Source organism: Macaca nemestrina, chromosome 5 (assembly GCF_043159975.1).
Source record: "Macaca nemestrina isolate mMacNem1 chromosome 5, mMacNem.hap1, whole genome shotgun sequence".
Taxonomy (NCBI): Eukaryota; Metazoa; Chordata; class Mammalia; order Primates; family Cercopithecidae; genus Macaca; species Macaca nemestrina.
The window spans coordinates 136,516,628-136,525,519 of record NC_092129.1 but is presented as its reverse complement, the minus strand read 5'-3'; the positions used below and the strand labels follow the sequence as shown (position 1 = coordinate 136,525,519).

The 8,892-nt window shown below is 39.6% G+C and overlaps 1 protein-coding gene across 4 annotated transcripts in view; it reads left to right on the top strand.

Moving 5' to 3' along the window:
* The first annotated feature begins 441 nt into the window (after nt 1–441).
* Nucleotides 442–8,892, top strand: part of LOC105489521 (ectonucleotide pyrophosphatase/phosphodiesterase 4) — a 14,468-nt gene continuing 6,017 nt past the window's right edge. Inside the window, exons 1-2 of one of the 4 annotated variants that reach the window (XM_011754350.2) lie at nt 442–641; nt 7,980–8,838. In XM_011754350.2, coding sequence (XP_011752652.2) covers nt 8,013–8,838 — 826 coding nt within the window. In that variant the 5' untranslated portion in view covers nt 442–641; nt 7,980–8,012. Of the gene's footprint in view, nt 642–706; nt 727–889; nt 959–7,979; nt 8,839–8,892 lie in introns of those variants that run through there. The other 3 variants (XM_024795275.2, XM_011754352.3, XM_011754351.3) reach the window with 3 other exon arrangements.

The following is an 8,892-nucleotide window of genomic DNA, read 5'->3' as shown; positions in this document are numbered from 1 at the left end:
GGACAGACTTCTATGGTAGATCCACGTTTCATTTATCCCAACTCTCTGGATCTGGCTGAAGCCTCTCTAGACTTGTGCCGGACCTTGGTGCAGCCAATGTTGCTTTCTCCGCGGTCACCTAAGCTGCCAGGTGCACATTAACTAAGTGGCAGAAGGTCATCGGCTTGGGAATTGCCAGAGCCCTTTCCCGGACTCGCTGGTTTTCAGGTTCCCTGAAGGGCATCCAGATCTAGGATAAGAAAAGGGCGTGGTGGGAGAGTGGAATGAACCTCTCTACTCTTAGGTCCAATTCGACCCCTCCAAGAACCTAACCAATCGGAAAGAAAGTTACATTCAACTCTGGCTCTAGCATCCAATCCAAGGACGTGTCTCAGACTCTGCTGCCCTGTCCCAGCCAGTCCCGAGCTGGTGCCGTAGACGCTCGCCTGGCAGCTGCGCACATTCGGAGCGCCCCGAGCGGCGCCGATAGGGAGGTTGGGGCTGTGCCCCGCGGCGCGGCGCCCGCCACTGCGCAGGCGCCTCAGGAAGAGCTCGGCCTCGCCCCTCTTCCTTGAGGTCCCCCTTTCCCGCAACTTCCCACGAGTGCCAGGTGCCGCGAGCGCCGAGTTCCGCGCGTTGGAAAAAAGCGGCGGCGGCGGCTGGTGAGTACGCGCCTCGCGCGCTCGGCGTTCTGTGGGGCAGTGTCACCCCCTCCCCAGTCCACGAGGGGCTTTGAAAATAGAGATGGTGAGACGATACCCTCTGACCCATTCTCCCCCACTACACGCACGTCCCCTGGGGCGCGGCGGGGACGTCCACGAAGGGACTGAAAGAGCCAGGGAGGTGGCGGGCCGAGGCGGAGGCCAGTAAGGGAAGAGGAAAGAAAATTTAGCAGGTGGTTGTGGAACTGGGGAAGGAAACCTGTGGTGTTAAGTGTGAAGGGAGGGAAGTCAGCTGAACGGTAGTGGAGGAACCTAAGGTGGGTCTGGGGTGAAAATGAGGGGAGCTGGGGAGGGGTCGCCAGGCTTTTGGTTTTAAAGGAGAACCACCCATGGCATCGACATCCGTCTGTCTGGGGAATATTAGATTAGAGTTTATGTTAATTATAGATATATTTAAGAACTAATTTCCTAGAAAACAAGCCAACCAAACAATAAAAGGTACATTTAAGTGCCTTTTTAAAGGGCTGGATTAAAAGCACGTAAGGACTTAAAAACAATGCTTCCTTTTCTTGTCACAACCACCCTATGAGATCATAGCATTCCCATTTTACAGATGACGAAAGTCAGGCTCAGAGAAGTGAAGGGACGCGTCCAATGACGATTGTACAACTAGTGACAGGCGGATTCAGCTTTACACCAGATCTGATTCCAGAAGCGCTTTGCTTAATCAGGCAATCTGGTGGACCCAAGTCTGAAGGGAAGATTTGCCAACTACTGTGAAATATCAGCTGCTGGTTTCAGTATTATGATCTTTTATTTCTTCTCACCCCCCCACCCCCGAGATTGTGTCAAGCTATTTTAAGGAAATTAAGAAGCCTGCAGCACTTGTGCATCTTCCCCCCCACCTCCACTTAGATTAGTTACAGGATATAATTTGGAATAAATTCTGATGAAACGACAAGGTGTAATGGAGGGAGGTATTTTACTATGTGGAAAGTAAGATAAGTGTGTTTTGAATATGCTAGAAAATTTTGTGTATGCTAGAAATTTCTGTGTGTTTTACAGAATTGGAGAATAATTTAGAATCCTACGATTTTTAAGACCAAGGAATTTTTTTAGGGAGTGTATATTTTTCCTTAGACTATAAGAAAGCAACTGATAATAATCTAAAAGTAACGGCCTTATTTATAGACATAGAATAAAGTTTTTAAAGGTGTATGAGAGTTTCATTGTATTACAGAGCAGATGGCATGCTAATGGTGACAAATATCTTTCACCATATCCTGTAACGGTTTATCCTCTCTTGGCTTCACATGGGCTAAGAATGCCCCAGTGAGAGTTGACTGCATTCCATCCATGCAAGAAGGTCTTCCCAGAGAAGTTAGAAGGTAGTTTGTTCCCTGAATTGAAGACTAACTCATACTTCCAGTTGTTTTGGGGATATTTGGTTGCAGTCCACAGAGGTCTGCTTTTTTTCTTCTCTTTGACATCTTTTCGGTGTGAAAAATTACAGAATTTCTCCCAATATTTTGTAATATAACAGTTTCATTCCCTGCAAACTTTATTTTCATGCCTTGGAAACTGCTTGAGAACTTCTTGTTGTTGGTTTGTCTGTAGCTTAACACTCCCTGTTAGAATGAGACAGAATGTGGTAGACATGGATCCAGCACTGCTAATAAAAGAAGAGTTCTGTTAATAGTTTGGAGATTATTACCAGATTTGTTAACTTGCTATTACTGGATTTGTAAACTTATTGAGGACATGAAATTAGTAAGAATGCAGTAAAGCAACTGATTGCTTTCTGAGCCCAGCCAATCACTGGACTTTAGCTTCATCATATACAAAGTCATATGAAAGGTCATCATATGCGAGGAGATGAGACTAAATTTTTCCTAGTGTATTTTATAGTTTCACAATAATATTCTGCCTGTCATAGTATAGACTTGGTTCCCCCCGCCCCCGCAACAGCTTTGTAACTAGAATGATAAAGGGAAACTAATTTTGAGGGCCTGTTCTGTAACCTTTACGCATCCCCATTTTACACACAAGGAAACAGAAGCCAGGAAAAGTTGGATCTACCCAAGATCACCCATCTACTAGTTGTGAGCTCAGGTTCTGGGACCCTTCTACTTCAGTCTATAGTCTTTGCACTTTGTCTGTAATCCTAATCCTGAGGACAAGGACTGCGACGCTTGGATGCCAGCAGTGTGCTGAGGGATTACTGAGCCACAGGATTAACAGCATGTGTTCCTGGAGCATCCTTTTAACTCAAGATTTGAGGAAGAAGCATTTTGATTAGTATTTCGTAGGGGAGGATGGACACAGGTTTTTGGTCTGTTTTGCACATGGGAAGTGGTATAAAGCTTTCACATTAAAACACTCAAGTCTGTATTATGGAGTATAAAATTCACTTTTTTTTTGAGGTAAAATGAGATTAAAGATGTTTCCTGTTCTGTGGCGGGACATTTAATATTACAATTTCACTTCCCTCTGCTCTTTTTAAAAAAATAACCTTTTTATTGAGATATAAATCACACACCATTCAGTTCACTCATTTAAAGAGTACAGCTTTATGGAATTGTGCAACTGTCATCACAATCAATTTGAAAACATTTTCATAACCCCCAAAATAAACTTTATACCTACTGGCATTTACTACTCATTTCTCCCCCAACCCCTAGCCCTAGATAGTTACTATAGTTACTTTTAGTCTCTGTAGATTTGCCGATTCTAGACATTTTATCTAAATGGAATCATACAATAAGTGATTTTTTGTGACTGCGTTCTTACATTTAGCATATTTATCCAGGTTGTAAAATGTGTCAGCACTTCCTTCCTTTTTTTGTCAAATAATATTTTATTATATGGATATATCACATTTTATTTATCCATTCATAAGTTAGTGCACATTGAGGTGTTTCTACTTCTTGAGTCTTACAAATAATGCTGCTGTGAACATTTGTGTACAAGTTTTTGCGTGGACATATGTTTTCATTTCTCTTGGGCACATGCCTAATAGTAGAATTGCTGGGTTTTATGGTAGTCCTATATTTAACCCTTTGAAGACTGCCAGAATATTTTCCAAAGTGGCTGTACCATTTTACATTTCCTGTAGCAGTTTATAACAGTTTCATTTTCTCTATCAACACTTGTTATCTCTTTTATTTACTCATCCTTCTGGGTGTGAAGTGGTATCTTATTGTGGGTTTGATTGCATTTCTCTGATGACTAATGCTGTTGAGCATCTTTTCATGTGCTAATTTGTCATCTGTGTCTTTGGAGAAATATCTTTTTCAGATCATGCTCATTTTTTAATTGGATTATCCAACTTTTTATTATTGAGTTGTAGCAGTTCTTTGTATAGTCTAGATACAAATCTCTTCAGATATATGATTTGCAAATATTTTCTTCCATTCTCTGTGTTGCCTTTTCACTTTCTTGATGGTATCGTTTAAAGCATGAGACTTTTAAATTTTGAAGTCCAGTTCATTTCTCTTTTTTGGTCACTTGTGCTCTTGGTGTGGTATCTAAGAACCCAGGGTTACAAAAAGTTACTCCTACATTTACTCCTACATTTTCTTTTAAGAGCTTTACAGTTTTAGCTCTTAACCAAGGTCTGTGATCTACTTTGAATGAATTTTTGTGTATGGTATGAGGCAGGGCTCCAATTTGTTCTTTTGCATGTGGATATCCAGTTGTCCCTGTACCATTTGTTGAATTGTCTTGGCACCCCTCTGCTCTTAGAGGTAAATCTACTGGAAAATGTTTAGACATACTACAATATTCCATTTTTAGTAATTTCTCTTAGCGTTAAAAATAATACATTATGATGTGTGAATCTCAAACACACTGTTACAAATATGTACTCATAAATTTATGAGTATTTTTCCCCGTGAGAAGATACTGTGCCACCTATTTGCTAATTGAAGTCTATTCTGTTATTTGGTGTTGTAGAACAAAATTGATTAAAGTATAAAGCCTGTCTTTTTCCAGATGACAGCCTGATTTATTATTTTTGTTATTTATGCTCCTGCTTTGATTATTATATATTTGAAAAGTATAAGTTCTTTGTTCCCTAATACATGGCACATACATATACTTTTGTGTTATGGAATTAGTGATAGTAGATATTTGTTGAATGATTTTTTACAAAATGACCCAGGTGTCTGCTGAGCCAGCCTTCGTATGTAGGAACTAATTTTAGGATATTCTGGAAATGCAAACTAATACTGAAGAGCTATTATAGACCACCAAGATGAATGATGATTATACTTTACATGTTGTAATACATTTCAGAAAGATCGTGACAATGAAATATGGTGAATGGAAATTCAAGTTGACAGTTATTTCTGTATTTATTTCACAGTAATTTGCATGCAAGTTGGGCCTGGATATTGGAGGGACTTGAATGTGAGACTCAGGCATTTGGGCTTTTTGTATAGGCAGGGGGATCTTTTGAATATATTTTAAATTAAGGGAACATGAACAGAGCTGTGCCCAGGGAAACTGAGTTGGCAGTAGATGTGAGGTGAGAAAGTGGAAGGTGGTTGAGGTAGAAAGGTGAATTAAGAGACAAAAGTGCTCTGGACAAGAGGTATTGAGGTCTAAAGAAATATAGCAGTAGTAGAGATGGATGAGTGGGTAGCTGTTAAAAATGTTTGTTTCACACGCAGGTTTCTGGCCTCTGCTGTGGGCTGACTGAATCAGAATCTCCTAGTTATAGTGACTTGACAGCTGTACTTTTAACAAACTTCCTTCAGTGATTCTTATGTCTGATGTGCTGTATTAGATGATGTGAAGATAGAATTGACTAGACTGGCAACTGATCATATACTCAGGGGATCTCTTTGTGATTGAGAGAATGGTGAAGCTGTTTTAAAGGACTGGGAACTAAGGAAGGGGGAAAAGATGTGGAGGTATAGAGAATGCATTCCATCTGACACATATCAGATTGGATTTGGCAGCAGAACAGCTGTGCGATGGGATAAGACTGGTTGGGAATATAAAATAGTTACACAGGGAAAGAGCCAGAGAAGTAAATAGTGTTTTTCAAAAAGTAAATTTATGAGTATGTTTTCCCTGTGAGAAGATACTGTGCCACCTATTTGCTGATTTAAAAGTCTCTGTTGTTGGAAAGAAATATTTGGATATGGGGAACAATACTCAGAGAAACCAGGGAATCTACTCAATCCAAGCTTTCATGGAGACCTGCATGCCCTTGACACAACTTCTAAAATTGTAGCAACCCACATGATATTGTCATCTGATTGAACCCAGTTAAAACTCTCTGAGGGAGGAGTTAAGTCATACATAAACACTGTGTTGGGGGCATAAAATATTGAATGAAAGGGGAAGTACCATTGTCTAGTTTCTTGATAGCTGAAATTGCTGAGATATGACTAGGGCTGTGTCTGTGGAAATACCCATATGCCTCCTCTACCCCTTATTAGGTTTGTTACTCTGTCCTTTGGAGAGGTGGTTTTGTTACTCTGCATTATTTTTGGTTATTGGGGAGCACCAGGAACAAATGTTCCATGCACCATATTCAGAAGGCAATCTGTCTCAGATTAAAATAATAGAGATTTTCTAGACCCAAGATCCTCATAAATCAGATTCTGTGCCTTTGGTCTTTCTAATTTTAAGTCAGTTTTTAAGAGGATCACAGCCTCTGTCAGTAAGTATTTGACCACAAGTACACAGATCCTCCAGGTGGCATGTTTGAAAGAAAGAAAGAATTTCCAGTCTACTTGAGAGAATACACAATACATGACTCCTGAACTTCATAATCATATTAGTTAACTTGCTGCTCTTCATACCTGGGACCTCAACATGCATACCCATTACCATGTTCAGGGTCTTCTTAATCTGAAATAATGCATTCACTTGTTGGCATTATAACTGCAATCCCAGATCTTTGTAACTTTCACTAAAAGTTACTCTTAACTAATCTTAATTAGTTCTTTGACTTCACCAGAACCTCTAGTTGAAAAACTTCTCTACTTCTCACATCTGTCAGTTTCAGCTTAGATGCTACAGCCCAAATTTCAGCTGCTAAAGTTAGCATCTTCAACTTCCTTTGTCTTCCTTCAGTTTCTGGCAGAATCTCAAATCCAGGGAGGATCAGCTGCCTGTTTTGTTCATGCCTGTGCCAGGTTTACTGAGTTGCTAGAGAAAACCAGTCAACCATGTCACTATGAAAATTCATGACAGCTGTCAACATTGACCCCAGTTCTGCTGTTTCCTCACACTTTCTCCCATCCTCCACATTAACTATTTCAGACATTTTTTCTGTTCCTCAGACCTCTGAACCTTTTACCAGTCTACTGCCTCTCAATAATTGACCCTACCTCTGGCAACTCTCTTCACCTCCAGTCCTCAAACCTGTCCGCTCCCCTACCTTTGCTCCTTCTCTCCTCTTACAATCGAAGAGGCATCCCGTCCATCTAAAATGAATCATTCTGCCTAAATCACACGTCTTATTTTCTTAGAGGCCAAAGAAGATAGAGACTGAAGGCAGGGAGATTTATTAGGGAAAAGCTGTTTTTGTCATCAGTGAATTGATTTTAAAAAAAAGAACAAAGAATCAGAGATAGCTTTAAGCCTAGGGAAGCTATTAGTGAAAATAGTTGTTGATTGCAAAAAGGAAGTTTAAGAGGGACGTGGTAGTAAAATTCATTTCAATAGCTATTGGATTTCTTCATAAGTTACTGGAGCATCCATGTCCCTGTAGGCTTTGTATGTTTGTTAATCAACTTCATGTGACTATTGGGGCACGTACAGACTGATGGGGGGCTTTTTTTCAATAGCATTTATTTCTTATCCCCCCTTTTTATAGCAATATTTTCCACAAGAACTGGCAGTAAGCCAATATGGTAGAATTTCCACCAATTATTTCTGTGGGTTAAAGAAACTATAAAGTACAATTTATTAAACTGGAAAAATAATCATCATCTCTGGAGCCTCTGAAAGCTTGGCATTAACTTTATATTATATAAAAGAATCATTTTAGTGTCTGCATCTATTTTTATTAAGCCTTTAGAAGAATTTCTAATGCAGCTAATGCGCATGACAGCCTAGGAGGAGTATTGATGTGGAGTATAAAAATGGTCCATATAAAGGATAGAGTAGGGCATATATATAAACAGGAAACTGGACAAGTAAAGACAATTTTTATTTTTTCCAAGTTTAGCTTTATTTTTAAATAAATGGCATTATTTAAGTTAATATAGGTAAAGCTGGCATATAAATATTGGTTCTCTCCTCCTGTGGGCTAAAATTCTAAAACTTAACCCAAATGAAATAGCATTGCTACTTATGAATTGTGTTTTTACATTTTAGGAACCCTGATTGCTGTCGTTCAACGTGTTCATTATGAAGTTATTAGTAATACTTTTGTTTTCTGGACTTATTACTGGTTGTAGAAGTGACTCTTCCTCTAGTTTGCCACCTAAGTTACTACTAGTATCCTTTGATGGATTCAGAGCTGATTATCTGAAGAACTATGAATTTCCTCATCTCCAGAATTTTATCAAAGAAGGTGTCTTGGTAGAGCATGTTAAAAATGTTTTTATCACAAAAACATTTCCAAACCACTACAGTATTGTGACAGGCTTGTATGAAGAAAGCCATGGCATTGTGGCTAATTCCATGTATGATGCAGTCACAAAGAAACATTTTTCTGACTCTAATGACAAGGATCCTTTTTGGTGGAATGAGGCAGTACCTATTTGGGTGACCAATCAGCTTCAGGAAAACAGATCAAGTGCTGCTGCTATGTGGCCTGGTACTGATGTACCCATTCACAATACCACCTCTTCCTATTTTATGAATTACAACTCCTCAGTGTCATTTGAGGAAAGACTAAATAATATTACTATGTGGCTAAACAATTCAAACCCACCAGTCACCTTTGCAACACTCTATTGGGAAGAACCAGATGCAAGTGGCCACAAGTATGGACCTGAAGATAAAGAAAACATGAGCAGAGTGTTGAAAAAAATAGATGATCTTATCGGTGACTTAGTCCAAAAACTCAAGATGTTAGGGCTGTGGGAAAATCTTAATGTGATCATTACAAGTGATCATGGGATGACCCAGTGTTCTCAGGATAGACTGATAAACTTGGATGTCTGCATCGATCATTCATACTACACTCTTATAGATTTGAGCCCAGTTGCTGCAATACTTCCCAAAATAAGTAAGTAAACATTCAGCTGAGGGATACTATTATTTGAATGGGGCAATTGATTGA